This window comes from Protopterus annectens, chromosome 2.part2 (genome assembly GCF_019279795.1).
Source record: "Protopterus annectens isolate FY-2018-M chromosome 2.part2, PAN1.0, whole genome shotgun sequence".
Taxonomy (NCBI): domain Eukaryota; kingdom Metazoa; phylum Chordata; order Ceratodontiformes; family Protopteridae; genus Protopterus; species Protopterus annectens.
In genome coordinates this window covers 733,214,343-733,229,718 of record NC_056730.1, presented here as the reverse complement: position 1 = coordinate 733,229,718, position 15,376 = coordinate 733,214,343, and the positions used below count along the sequence as shown (strand labels likewise).

At 44.0% G+C, this 15,376-nt stretch overlaps 1 protein-coding gene across 1 annotated transcript in view; it reads right to left on the bottom strand.

Annotated features, from left to right (window-relative positions):
* Nucleotides 1-15,376, bottom strand: part of TTC37 (tetratricopeptide repeat domain 37) — a 2,356,248-nt gene that overhangs the window by 1,178,298 nt on the left and 1,162,574 nt on the right. Inside the window, exon 20 of the mRNA XM_044064132.1 lies at nucleotides 6,185-6,326. Within this exon, the coding sequence (XP_043920067.1) occupies nucleotides 6,185-6,326 (142 nt within the window). The remainder of the gene's footprint in view (nucleotides 1-6,184; nucleotides 6,327-15,376) is intronic.

The window sequence follows — 15,376 nt, the reverse complement described above, 5'->3', positions numbered from 1 at the left end:
GAAGACATGCAGAAGTGGCAGACAAATGGAATATTAATGAGATGGGATGAGAATGCTAACCTTGTCTGCAAAGGTTCACACAGGTAAGACAGTACTAGAGGAGTCTCCCATTGCAACGGGTCCAACTGACATTTGAGACACCATATGGAAAATCTTTTCCACTTTGATAAGTAAGATTTCTTGGTATTTGTTTCCCTGGCCTCTTGCAGAACAGTGACCACTTTCTCATTGTAAAGGTGTCTGAAAGGGATCAGAATCCTATCATTCACAGAGTGAGGTGAAGAGATTGCCACTGTGGGTGAATTTGGGCTCCCCTGTGCTGTGTGAGAAGGTCCACTCTGATGGGTAACGTGTAGTGATTACCCTTGGATAGTTGTAAGAGGAGGGGGAACCAATGCACTCAAGGCCAATAGGAAGTCACCAGCAAGATTTTTGGTCTGTCCTGCTGGATCTTCAGTAGGACCTTTTGAACAAGAAGGAATGGGGAAATGTATGGAGAAACATCCCCTTCCAGGAAATTGAAAAGGCATCTGTTGCCATAGCCCGTGGTTCTGGAAGTCTGCTGCAGAAGGAAGTTGCCTGTTGATGGAGGAGGCAAACAGGTCTATTTGAGGTGTACCCCACCGGTCTGGAGTTCCCCATGACACTGTCAATTTTCGAAATACATGAAGATCCAGTTTCCACTCGTGGGGATCCATGATTTGTCTGCTTAACACATCTGCTAAGGAGTTCTGTGCTCCTGGCAGAAACCTTGCCTGAAGAGTTAGTTGCAAGCTGAGCGCAGTCTCCCATAAAATCATTGCTTGCCTGCACAACGGGTAAGAATGTGTTCCCCCTTGTTTGTTGATGTACCACATGACAGTTGTGTTGTCTGTTAGAATCAACACCTGCCCTGGAAGAAGTAACTCCTTGAAAGCCATTAATGCAAACTGGACTGCTAACATCTCTTTCATGTTGATATGTAGATGCTGTAGTCTGGCAGGCCACTTGTCTTGTATCCACTTTCCATTTAGATGAGCTCCCCAAGCAATGTCTGAGGCATCTGTCGTTAGAATCTGACTCGCCTCTGGCCGGTCACAGAGAGTCCCTTGTTTAGGTGACATTCCTGAGCCCACCACATAAATTCCTTTTGAATGCAAGGTATTATTTGAATGACAGTGTCCAAATCCTGGCAGTGCTGTGTCCATACATTTTTGAGATACCATTGCAGCTTCCTCATATGCAGTTTGGCATTGGGAAGCACCAGAATACAAGATGCCATGAACCCTAAGGCTTGAAGGACTGTCCTTGCAGTCAGCCCGGACTGAAGAGATAGGTGATGGAAGTAACTGGAAAGATTCTGTTGTTTGTCCGGGGTTAAAAAGGCCATCTGGGCTGCTGTATTCAGTCTCACACCCAGAAAGCACATGTCTTGAGAGGGTACTAGACTGGACTTTATTTCGCTCACGGAATACCCTAGGCATCTTACCGCTGCTATCACATATTCCAAATGCTGTAAAGGTCTTCCTTTTCTTGAGCCAGAATCAGGCAGTCGTCCAAGTAAGGATAGATTTGAATTCCTTTTAGTCTGAAGTAAGCTATCACTGGAGCCAGAACCTTTGTGAATACTCTGGGCAGTAGATAAGCCAAAGGGCAATGCAGAGAACTGATAATGAGAATTTCCAGCTCGAAAACGCAGATACTTCCTGCAACTTAGTCTGATAGGTACATGAAGGTAAGCTTCCTTGAGATCTAAAGTTACCATCCAGTGATCTTTGCCCAGCAGAGGTAAAAGCTGTTGTAACGTCAACATTTTGAACTTGGGAATGTCCAGATAAGTGTTGAGGATAGATAAATCCAAAATTGGTCTCCACGTGTTCCCCTTCTTCGGTACTAGGAACAGGCGAGAATAAAAACCTAGGCCCCTTTCTGGCACAGGAACTAGCTGAATGGCCCCTATTTGGAGCAACAGAGAAATTTGCTTGTGAGCCTCTTTTCTTTGTAGAGGAGGAATGTCTGGCATGCCTTTGAAAGGAGGCAAGGTATGGAAATAAAACCTGTAACCGTGGTGAATGATATCCAGAACCCATCTGTCTTGGGTAATTAAATCCCAATTTTCTTTGAAAAGAGACAGCCTTCCTCCCAAAGGTGCTGCCAGGCGAGAATGTACTGGCAGCTGAAAAGGCAGGTCATTGGGTCTGTTTACGAAAGGACTGACCCCTGCCCTCACCAGAAGTCTGAGCAGGTGAACTCCTGTTCTAGGCCTAAAAGAACCTTGAGCTCTGCCCCTACCACGTCTAGACCTACCCCTAGACTGGGAATCATAAGCAGGATATGTCCATCCCTTAGTAGGCCAATTTCTACTAAACTTGGAGGCTGCACCTGCAAAAATCCTTAACAGTTTGCATAGACTTAGCCTTGTCCTCCATTTTCTTTAAAACTGCTTCCACAGGCGAACCAAACAACACATCAGACTGTAAAGGAGCATCCAAAATCCTTGACTTAACATGCTCAGCTAAATTCTGATCCCTCAACCAGGCGTGCCTCGAAGAACAGAACCAGTGGCAGCCACCCTCGAGGAGGCCTGCACAGCATCAAAACCACACTGCAAGGAATGCTTACCCACCTGTTCAGACACATGAACTAAATCCTGCAACTCTTTACACTCAATACCTTCAGCCAGAGCATCCACCTTAGACTTCAATTGTGAAAGGAGATAATTCTGATATTTTAACATGTGAAACTGACAATTCAACGCCCTCATGGCTAAAGTGGAAGAAGTATACACTTTCTTTCCCCATCTATCCAAAGCCCTTGCCTCTTTATCAGGAGGAACAGGATTTTTAACAACAGAAGCCTTCACACCTTTAGGCCCCTGAGAGACAGTTTCCGGGTCTGCCCTAGGACTCTTAAAAAGATACTTATGGGCTTCAGGCACCCTATAGTACCTATCTGGTTTAACTGGGGCAGGAGGCAAAGAATCAGGATTCAGGGAAGCCTCCGCAAAAACATCTTCTACCACATTCAGAACAGGAGGTATAGCTAAAGGCCTATGCTGGGGTAAAAACAAGAATTCCCTAAGCCTCTTCCTGGAATCAGAGAAATCTTGACCTTCCCATTTAAAATGCTCCCTCATGGAATGCAGAGTCTCTGAAAATGAAAAATCCTCAGGAGGCGAAGCTGAAGGAGTAGAATCATCCACATCAGAATCAGAATAAGGGGGATACTCCTGCAAGTCTTCAGTCAAGACTCAGAAGCCTCGAACATTGCTCAAAACTCTCAAACTCAGGTTCCACCCTAGGCCTCTTATCAGGAGGGGGCATAGAACCTCTAATCATAGTAATCAAATCCTCTGCCATTTTTAGCATATGCTTCTTGGGCAAAGACCCTGAAACACTCGGAGAAACCCCCACTGAAGCTAAACTAGGCCTGCCTCTTAAAGAAGCCTTGGAAACAGAAGGGGAGGCCCTAACCACCTTAGGAAGAGAGGGAAGAACAGCCACCTGAGAAGCCCCTTCAGCCTGGCCTACTTCCTGAGAGGACACATCCTGTAACAGTAAAGTCTCTCCCTGAGACTCCAAAGAAACTCCTGGCAAAACCTCCGGCTCCACTGAGCCTTCTAAAGAACCGACGTCCGGGACTGTCGGTTCTTCCACTCTAGGCTTTGCTGCTTTGTCCTTGCGCTTTTGCGAAGCGGCGTCGGAGCATCCGACGGCATTTTATAATTACAACGCTTCCCAAAAACTAACCTGGCACAGTCTAACCTTCTCTTAATAGTGCGTTTGTTAAACCTAGCACAAGAGCGGCATCCAACAACGCCGTGCTCAGGCCCTAAACAAGGTATACACAAAGTATGGTAATCCCTATGAGGTATCTGTTTCCCACAAGAAATACAGTTATTCACTTTTTCTGACATCCGGTTAAATACTGAGGCAAGAAAAAACCAAAATATTCCCCAACGGGGTACTTAGCCAACTTTGATTCGGTCTGAAACTCTGACTTCAGAAACTTTCAGAACGCCAACCTGCACTCGCAAAACTGCTTCTGCATCGGACCATGTGGCAAAAAAGACTGAGGATATGACGTCGGTCATGCGCATTAGTACCCTGACGTTCTGACGTCAGTCTAATGCGCCCTGACCGACGTCAGCCATATACTTTGGTATTCGGGCCGACTGGACAGCGGACTACCCCAATAGTTAGGACTGCAGCAATGTGGAATGAAGAACATCAGAAGTAAGGGTTATCTGGATGAGGTCATAACACTTCTTTTGTACCTCTGTCCTTTCTTATAATTCCTACTTTAAATGTTCCCTCATTTTAGCTATTGTTTCCCCAAAGGTTAGATCCTCTGCTGGAGAGTCAGGATCAACAGATTCATCCTCTGGGGAACTATATCCTAGGGGAGAAGGCAGCTGGGAGGCATATGAAAGGGATTCTTCAGAAGAAGAATCAGAAGATTGTTCTTTTTCTACCTGACAGATTTGACGTCTGAGGCCTGGGGCTCAGGATAGGAGGAGGAATTGTGGAAATCCCAGGTGTAGTAGGCATTGACTGAAAGCCTGCCAATCAGGAGTACTTTCAGTAGCCGGAAACACATGCTTCCTCATTTCCTTCTTTTTGAGCAATGGCCTAGCAGGCATCTGAACAGAGGAAGGTCTAGTGTCGGACTGTAAAGGAAAGGAGTGATCTGACAGTCCTACCAAAATTACAGGTTCCCCCTCAGCCAGGTCGACGTCAGAGACAGACTGAGGGTCAGATTGCGGAGGAGCAGTGGCAATAGTAGGCAAGACAGTCTTGGCCTTCTTTTTTGGCAGTTCAGTAGGTAAGTTGATGGAACCCTACACACCTAACACTGATTCAGACGTTGGTTTTCCAAATATAAGTTAAGCGCCTGGAGTTGTCTATGGAGAATTTTGGGCACAAACGCCTGGCAGATGATGCAGGCTTTGCAATTGTGTGACCTACCTAAACAAAACAAGCACTGATCGTGGGCATCTTTGTGAGGTATCAGACGGCCGCACTTACACTTGCCCTTTCTGAATGACATGAATAAGCATTAGAAAGACAATGGCTGAAAGAAGGTTCTCTAATGGGGCACTTATCTGATTTCTGTAGAATCAGATGGCCGGGAAGGCAGGAACACCTGATGTTCGACTGGCGGCTCAGAAGTTTTGAGGACTGGTGCATGCAGATGTCACTTTTATGGCCCACGCTCTGCTAGCCAAGTCAGACATCCCATGCACCATACAGTGACTGAAATCTATTGCATACTAGCCGGACATATGGATACCAAGAGGAGAAAACCCCATGTGTACAGAATACTGCAACATGTGAACAGAAGGACATTGCATATTCACTTATACATCTTCAGAAATCTTTACCCCTTTGTTATATTGCCCTTGATAGGTGCCCCTGATACATCCTCACTGTTGCAAATCAGGTTCCACTCCCCATCCATAAATAATATTCCCTGCTGAAAGCTTATTATTTCTCTCAAAATTATCCTAAGTTCCATAATTGAAGTTTCAGTTGGAATACAAATGTATGCCAGAGTAATCCTCCTCCCTTGCATATGATCCCTTATTAGCATACATTTTCCCCCAGTTGTCCTTTTTTACACACATGAAATTCTGAGTGACTTCAGTATGAAACACGAAGTAAATAAAGCTAATAAGATGAGTGCCTGAAAGTTTAAAACCTATACAAAGTATTCATATGGAGTACGAAACAGGAGCTCCACAAAACTTTCAACAGAGGACACTTTTTTTGTGTAGAACTTTTCCTCTTTGGAAACTAGCTTCTGACTAAATAAAAAACTCAGATATAACTGACTGCAAAAATGTATTAATTAGATGCTCTACTCTTCTACTCACAAAAAACAAATTTTAGAAAAACCGGACATAAAACAGGAAATCTAAGTTTGACACACAACTAGAAAAAAAGAAACTGCTGCTAGCTTCAAGTAGCTACAGATTCCAGAAGTCATCCAGTGTGGCGAGATAGTGTTTACATATGTAATTTATGTTACGTCTTCAGCAAATCAAGGTCCCAATCTGTTTACTACTTATGCAGAAAGGCTGCTAGAAAACTGATCACAGAATGCACTGCATAAGCTAGACAGCACTATTTTGTTCCTGTCTTCTAAATAGCATGCTCACAAATCTGTTCTGTAAAACTTCATACTGCAGCTTTTTACAACTCACCTGCAAAGACTTTTCAAGAAGCTCACTTGTCTCATTGCTGCATCCATATACAGAGAGATGCTGTGCTTGATGGTAATAGTTGATGCCAACATCACACCACAAATTAGAAGAAGAACTCAGTTTAATAGCTCGGCCATAACATCTACAATAAAATAAATGCATTAGCTACTATTTTAAGCTATTCTCAAACATTAAATCTGTAAGTGGAATTTCATAAGTACCTAAACATTTCAAAATAGTCAAACAAAAAATACTTTATACTTAAACATAATTAAAATTTGAATACTTTTTTTGCATCATGCCTTCTTATTATTCAAAACCAACCAACCCTTTCACACTGTTCATTTCCTTGACTGTAATATTGCATGCACTGATCCTGAATATGCAGTTTATTTTTATGCACTTTACGTCATTCCCTTTAAAGAGCCCACCTTCATTTCTTTTACTGTACTCATCACATCCTCCAGAGTGCATTAAGTCTTTGATTTCTATTCTCTCATTATTTGTTTTTGGCTGCAAAAAGCATAAAACCTAGCAAGAACACTACTATATACTTGCACTTTCAACCCTAAACACCATCTCAAAAACACAATTTCCTTAGCTGCTACAATCTGTTCCCCAAACATTTGTGTCAATGCATTCATAGGCTCATAGGTTCATACTAGGCTATCTGCCCTAGGGCATTTATAAGCCTAGCCAGAGTGTGCTTGGCTTTCGCCACCCATTTTAAATTAATTTTGCTATGCCTTTTTTTGAGGTTAGTATACTGTGCCTCTGTCTAACAGTGACACAGAAGTAATAGCCGGGGTAAACCTACGGTCTCCTATCCACTCATCAAGATTCCTCTTGAAGAGAGTCAATGTGGGACTCTGCCTAACCTAGACTGGGATTTTATTCCAGAATGAAGGGAGCTTCTGGGTTATGAATCTGTCCCTCCAGCATGTCCTATTTATTTCAGTGCTGAGGTTCAAGTCTCGAGCCAGAGCTCGATGGGATTTGGATTTTCTGAGGTGCAGCATGTTCATTAATTCCGGGTTGGACATGGCTTTATACGTCAGACAGAGATCGCCTCTGAGCAGGCGGTATGCCACTGAGTAGAGCTGGAGTTTCTTTAACCGGGCAGCATATGGCATCTGTTTGAGCCCTTTGATCCTCTTGGTGAGGTACTTTTGGGGACTTTCCAGTTGCTGCAGGTGTCTGGTAAGGTACATCCCAAAAGGGGCATTGTACTCAATTATGGGCCTGATGAGGGATGAGTAAAGAGGCACGATGACCTCCCCTGATCTAGATGTGAATCCCTTCATGATTAGGTGGGCTATATAAAATGTTTTTATAACCACTTTGGCCACGTGGTTGTCAAATGAGAGATTGCTATCAACTTGGGTCCCCAGGTCCCTAATGACTTCTTCTGTACTTAATGGATTACCACCTATGTGGTAACATGTGGGCACTTTGTTTTTGCCAAAGGGGATGACTATACACTTTTTGGCGTTTAGCTTGAGGCCATGGCTCTGGCACCAGTTGTCTGTTTCTATGAGGCCCATTTGGAGGATGCTTGTGTCGGCTGGAGAGTTGATTATGGCGCCCAGTTTGCAGTCATCTACGAACTTGGTCAGCTACAGTCCTTCCGTGTTGGCCTGTACCGCCGAGAAATATATACCGAACAAGAGAGGTCCCAGGACTGAGCCTTGTGGGATGCCACTTGTAACTGGTTTGGAGTCTGACATGGCTCTAGCAATTCTAACCATGTGGGTACTGTCCTTGAGCCAGTTTGCAACCCATCTAGTGACATAGGGGTTTATATTTAAGCTGGTGAGCTTATCTCTAATGCCCAAGTGGGGTATTGTATCGAAGGCTTTTGCGAGGTCCAGGTAGGCTGTGTGGACCACCTTCCCCTCGTCAATGGCCTTGGCGACTGTTTCAAAGAAATCAACCAGGTTTAAGAGGCAGGATCTGCCCTTAAAGCCAAACTGGGTAGGATCCAGTGTCGGTAGGTCCCCAATATCTTTATTTATGAGATCCATGATGATCCTTTCCATAGCTTTGCAGACCAAGCTAGTCAGGCTTATGGGGCGATAGTTTCCAGGATCCGTTGAGGCACCACCTTTGTGGAGAGGGACCACTGTTGCTGTACGCCAGTTTTTGGGTACATATCCTTTATTAAGGCTAAGATTGAACAGTAGTTTTATGTTTGGGTTTAGCTCTTCTTGGAGTTCATGTAGGACGCAGCCCGGGACACCATCTGGTCCCATTGATGCTGTGTTTTTTGCTTTGTAGAGGGCGGCTCTTACCTGAGCATCTGAGATGTCAGGGGGGCAGCACTCTGTTTGGACAGATATTTGCCCTTTTGGTGGGGAGGGGGGGTGGGAGTTTGCACTGAATCTGTCAGCTAGGATGTTGGCAATGTCTGTGGGCTTGGTGTATTTTTTGTCATTTTGGACTAATTCTGAGCATATCTGGGAATTCCCACCCAGGTTCCTAACATAACTAAAGAAAGCCTTGTGATTATCCTTAGTGTCCTGTGCAATTTTTCTCTCGAAGCTGGCCTTAGACGATTTTATGAGTGCCCGTAGTTTTTTGCTAATACTGATCAGAGATGCCTTCCCTTTTTGGGATTTTGCTCTATCATGTAATAGCTCTTCCTCCTTCAATTGTATAGTTTGTTTATGGCTGGGGTCCACCAGACAGGACGTCTGCCTTTGGAGGATTGGGTCTTGGTTTTATTTGGGATTGCATGATCCATGCATTCCTGAAGGTGTTCATAGAATGCATTTATAAAGGATTCTGTAGTCTGGGCCGTATTTTCCACAGGCTCGGGGACTTTGAAGGATTCCGCCTCGGTTTTGAGGCGTGTGAAATTTGTTTTAGAGAAGTTTTTCACTGTGGTTTTCTGGGCAGGGGGTGGGGTCGGGATGTGAATATCCAGTGAGATTAGTTTATGGTCTGATCTTACCAGTGAGGGATACACTTCTGGTCTGGAGCATAGTGTCCCCATGTTGGTGATGATCAGGTCCAGTATGTTTTCCCCTCTTGTGGGAGTGGTAACAAATTGTTCCATAGCATTTGAGTTTATAAATTCTAGGAACCTTTGGACTAGGGTGTTGGAGCTAGAGTAATGCTCCCAGTCCATGTTTGGGTAGTTGAAGTCGCCCAATATAATGGTGTTTGGAGAGACCTTCATATTTTCCAGTATTCTCAGGAAGGCCGAGTGGGGTTCCTGTGTTTGGGAAGGTGGTCTATAGCAGGCTATAAACTGGAAGGCAGTTTTACCCACTGTTGGTTGCACATGGATAGTCTCTGATGCTTCGTGCTGTGCCACCAACCTGGAGGTGTGGGTATCTTTGACAAATATTGATACTCCCCCTCCTTTTGTGGTTCGGTCCAAGTTTTGGGGCCGAAAAGCATGGTATGAGGTATAACCTGGTAGTGCTGGGGTGCTCTCGGGAGCCTTGAACCAGGTTTCTGTTACTGCACAGATATCGATGTTCTCCATGCTAAGGAGAGTTTCGAGTGCATGCATCTTGAGGTTTAGACTTCTGGCGTTGAGTAGCATTACTCTTAGTTTCTTATCCCTTGTGATACCTATGGAGGTGGGTTTGTCTTTTGAGCCTTGCCAAAAAAAGGCACTATGGGGGTAGCAAGAGCCTTTGCCAATATCCGAAAGCCCAGAGGTGACAGGTGCAAGCAGTCCCTAGCGAAGCATCGTGGCTTGTCAAGCATGTCATCCCAGGCTGACAGGCATTGGATCCCCTTTGAATGACACCAGTACTTAAGCCAATTGTTGAAATTGATCATCTTGTCTTCATATTGTGGCATCATTCTTGGTGAGGGTAAGATGCTACTCAAGGTCAGGGTCATACCGGCCTGGGCTACATGCTCAGAGAGCTCCTCTATGTCTCTTTTCATGTAGTCCAGGGAGGTACATCTCAGGTCATTCACACCAGTATGGACAATGACTGAGTCATATTTGTACTTGCCTTGGAGTGACCTGAGTGCTTGTGTTATGTGGCGGATCCTAGAGCCCGACAGGCAGCTCATCGTGACCTTCTCCTTGTTCAGCCTGGTGAGGGGGACGTCAGTGTGCCTGACAATAGAGTCTCCTATTACAAGTGTATCAGGTGTGTTGTTTACCCTTAAGGGCTGTGACTGTTCGGCACACTGGCTTTGTGAGCTATGTGTTGCACGTGTTTTGTTTTGGGGTAGCGGTTGCTTGGGTGTCTGCTTTGGAGGTCTCTGCTGCTTAGGCAGATTTTTAATTAGAGCCTCCGAGTATGTTTTTGTGTGTTTATGTGTTTGGTTTGTTGTCGTGGTTGGTCTATGTGAGACTGGAATTGTAGTGAGTGTGGTTTCCTTCTCCTCCTGACTGGTTACGCCTGTACTGAGTTGAGAGAGCTTAGCCTCCAGTTTGGCTATATGGTTGCATCTCTCACATGTGTTGGAATTTGTTGGAGGAGGAGAGGGTTGTCTGTGTACATGAGGCAGTTGTAACATTGCCTCAAGATTCCCAGATTCACCAGCTGGACCGAAGAGGAGATTGACAACTGACCTTTGGACATGCTAGAATAGTATTGGGAATTCCTTTATAATTGAAAAAAAGGGCCAATAGGGAACAAGGTACTCAAGGGGAGTTTGTGAGGGTGTAGTGCTTTTAATTTTTTAGAGATGACTTATATAATTGCTTTAGTGAGCAAGTGCCAGGTAACTTATTCATAGATTGCTACTAAGCTAACGACCAAGGGCCCTTTCTAAGCCGAGCCAAGGTTTCCCAAAAGCACAATGACATTCCATATCTAAATAGGATATTAACAGCCAGGCATTTATAATCTAACTGTCCGTAAGGGACACGGGGGTCTATTTCCTATTCCCCATCCACTGGTCTACGTTGCGCTTAAATTGGGTAATAGACTATCTCAGCTTCACATTGATGGGAAGCCTGTTCTACAGGAGGGGCAGTTTCTAATACACATATCTGTCTCTCCAACATGTTTTCTTTAAGTCACACTCAAAGTTCCTGTCCGCAGACCTTGTATTTCTGGTACAGTCTGACTTATGAACATGTACGAGATTCATAATTGTGGGGTTTGCAGATGCCTTATAAGCCAAGCAGACATCACCCCTCAGCAATCTATAGAAGACTGAGTAGTTGGAAGGGGGCTTAGGGCAGTCTGTGTACGGCAATGTTTGTTATGTCTTGTATTCTTTTTGTAAGGAACCTCGGAGATCACTCTAGTTGCTGCATATGCCTGGTCAGGTATATACCAAAGGGGTCATTGTACTCTATGATTTGTCTGATAAGGGGGGAGTATAGTAGAATAATAACCTCTTTGGACCTAGATGCCATGAACTTAGTTGCACAGCATAAAAGGATTTCCTCACCAGTGTGGTCAAAGGTAAGGCAAATGTCTACATGTGTACCCAGGGGCATATTTCCAACATGGTAAGTAGCTGAGATGGTTGATGTCTAAAAAGGTACAGTTATTCATTTCTTAGCATTGAGCTTAAGACCATGGCTTTGGGACCATTTGTTAGTCAGAGATAAGCTTTCTTGAAGAATGCTAATGTCTGTAGGGAAGTCGATGATAGGCCCCAGCTTGCAATCATCTGCAAACTTAGTCGGCCATAAATCTTCAGCGCTTGCTTCTACTTCAGAGAAATAGAAAGAGTCCAAAAGAAATAGAAAGAAGCCAAGATACGAGCCTTGGGAAATTGTAACTGGCCACTTGGTGGAGGTGGCCTCACCTACTTTGACCTCCTGAGCATTATCAGTGACACTAGTTGGCTATCCAGCAATTGATAAAAGGGTTTATATGCATTCTGTAAAAAGTCTATAAAATCAAACTTGGTATATTCCTAAATTGCAGGTACTCAGTTTCCTCTCCCTACTCTTTCATATTTCCAACACTTAACTCTAGTTGGTGTGAATGTTGGGGGGCTCTTTTGAAGTCTGCTCAGTGTGTAAAAACATTCCTGACCATATTAACTTTAATGCATACTTGTGTGCTCTACAAATCTCCTCCCCATGTTCTTCCATAATTTGTGTGTTCTCTTTTCCCAGTCTTTTTCAATCTTTTTCAAACTCCTCTGATTGATTCTTATAGCTATAGGGCAAAATCTTGAACATCCTGCTTATTACTCCCTTTTTTAACACCTTTATTAAACTGTCACTTAAGACACAAGCTGTCATACATTGAAAGCAAAGAAAATTAATAATATTAACATTTTTTATTTATATCAATTATATATTACATGTTTTTTTTTCTTTACAACTCTCACTTAGTCCAACATTGCATACATTGTTCAATTCCTGCCTCCCCTTAAACCTCACTTCTCCTCCTGAATATTATTTTGTACATGCTGTTGCCACAAATTCCATTTATTTCTATGTAATTTGCTACCCCTTTTCTAAAGATCCAACTTCCAGTTCTTTCGCACCTTTTATAATATTCAGTACCTCAAATACAACTAGTTTAGAGCTTGATTACTTTTTAGCAGCCAACAGAATTAAACTTAATACGGCCTTACTATGTCTAGGCAATTCAGATCCTGCATTCAGTCTCAAAACAATAATTTCCTTAGTTACAGCCATTTGCCCCCCCCCATATTTCTGATAGAGTATTCTGTACAGATTTTTTAAAATCCACCAGCTTATTTCATTCCTCATAAAACACCTCCCGGTTGTTTTTTTTCTTCTCCACCACACCTTCAACATTTGCTACTTATCTCTTTTTTGATAATGGCATTTGTTCCTGGCTTCAACAGAATCTCCATCTGGGCTGGCTTTGGCTATACTCTGCTATCAATCTCTAATATGGAAGGAAACCCCCCCCAACCAGCAAGGCAAATACTTGATTGGCTTCCTTACACTCAACTACATTCCCCTCACTGCCTTGTTATTTGTCAAAACATTTAAGGCACTCTTCTTGCCATGTGAGATGTTACCAATCTTTGGCTTTGCAGAAGACAGTATCTTTGTAAAATGAGAAGTTATGTACTTACCATAACGTTCCATGTTAGTTGTCTTCTCTCGCCTTCTTTCTTGCTTGGTGGGTTCGGAGCCGATCACTTGCTAAGCTCGAGAATCACTTTTACCAGCTCGAGGCAGCCCCATATCCCATGATGCAAGGCGGTAAGTACCCAGATCTCGTTTGTACCTATAGGGAAACACACCTAGCACAAAAAACTTTCCACTGAGGAAAGAAAGCAATTAGCCTAAAGGAAGGGCTGTAATGGGAACCAGGTAACTAACTGGTGCCTAAAGAAGCAATCTTCCAAACAAAGGAGAACAAGGTCTGTCCAGGCAAGGGGGAAAGAGGGAGGGTAGCAAGAAAGAAGGCGAGAGAAGACAACTAACATGGAACGTTATGGTAAGTACATAACTTCTCAATGTTAAGTTGTCAATCTCGCCTTCATTCTTGCTTGGTGGGACCGCGTCCCTAGCACCTCTATCCTGGGTGGCTCAATGGAACAGACTCTTGAGAACCATAGAACCAAAACTGGCTCTATCCCTGGAGGCCAAATCCAATTTGTAATGAGAAACAAAGGTATGAGGAGTGGCCCATGTGGCTGCTGCACAAATTGTGTCTAAAGGGAGTCTAGCCTGAAAGGCTGTGGAAGTGGCTAAACTTCTAGTGGAATGCGCTTTTGGTTTTGAGCACAGTTGTTTGCCCCTGAGCTGATAGATTTCGGAGATGGTGGAAGAAAGCCATCTAGATAAGGTCACTTTGGAAACAGGAAGGCCTTTCTTATTTTCAGCATAAGAAAGAAAGAGCTGATCGGATTTCCTGAATTGTTTTGTTCTGTCCAAATAATATCTGAGTTGGCGGTGAACATCAAGATAATGTAATTTTTGTTCCGATCTGTTGGAGTAATTAGGGAAAAATACAGGGAGATCAATAGATTGGTTCAAATTAGTTTTCAAAGCCACCTTAGGCAAAAAGGATGGATTAGTTCTCAAGGATACCCTGTTCTTGTGGAAGACCACATAAGGGGGACGAACAGAAAGAGCATGAAGTTCTGACACTCTCCTGGCCGAGGTAATAGCGACAAGGAAGAGTGTTTTCCATGAAAGAAACTTCAGTGAACATGAAACAGCTGGCTCAAAGGGAGGAAGAATTAAGGATGTCAGCACTAGATTTAGGTCCCATTGAGGAGGAGGACTCCTGACAGGAGGTTTAAGGAGAAAAATCCCTTTTAGAAAGGCTACAAAGCCTGTGGGACATAATGTTGTGATCTGCAAACCCGACATGAAAGTTCGAGATAGCAGCCAACTGAACTTTAACCGTGGAAGATGAAGAGCCAGAGTGAAAAATTTCCGCTAAAAAATCCAAAACTGCATGAACAGGGGCAGTAAAGGGATCTATATTCTTTGATTTTGCCCAACAAGAGAAGCGTTTCCACTTGCTGGTATAAATCCTTCTAGTAGAGGATTTAAGAGAAGCCACTATGATATCCCTAACCAGGTTAGAGATCATAGGAAGCCTGGCTAAGGAAGGAAGTGGAGCAACCAAGTTGTGAGGTTGAGAGAAGGAATAGACCGATGCAGGTGACCCGATTGGTGGATCAGAAGGTCTGGCACTGGGTCCAGATGCCACGGCTGCACCAATAGGTGACGATGGAGGAACGGAAACCAAATTTGTCGAGGCCAATAGGGGGCAATGAGAATCATTTTGGCTCTCAAAACGGTGGCTTTCTGGAGTACTTGTGGAATCAATGGAAAGGGAGGAAAGGCATAAAGAAGTCCCTGGGGCCAATCCTGGGTAAGAGAGTCTCTGGGGGGATGGCCTGGCAGTGGGAAGAGAGAGAAGAAGTCTGGGCATTTGCTGTTTTGGGGAGTAGCAAAAAGATCGCAACATGGGCGGCCCCATTCTAGAAAAATCTCCTCCACTACAGATTGTTTGAGAGACCACTCGTGAGGCATGAGAATAGCTCTGCTCAATCTGTCCGCTAAAATGTTGGTTTTCCCAGGGATATGCGTTGCTACCAGAAACCGATGAGAGGAGATCGCCCATTGCCAAAGCCTGAGAGCTTCTCGACACAAGGGGTAGGACTTGGTTCCGCCCTGTTTGTTGATATACCATACTACAGAAATGTTGTCCGTGTGAACTGCAATTGTTCCCAAGGGAAGAAAGTCGTTGAGGGCTTGCAACGTTAAAAGCACTGCTCTCATCTCTAGGACATTTATGTGCAGGTGGT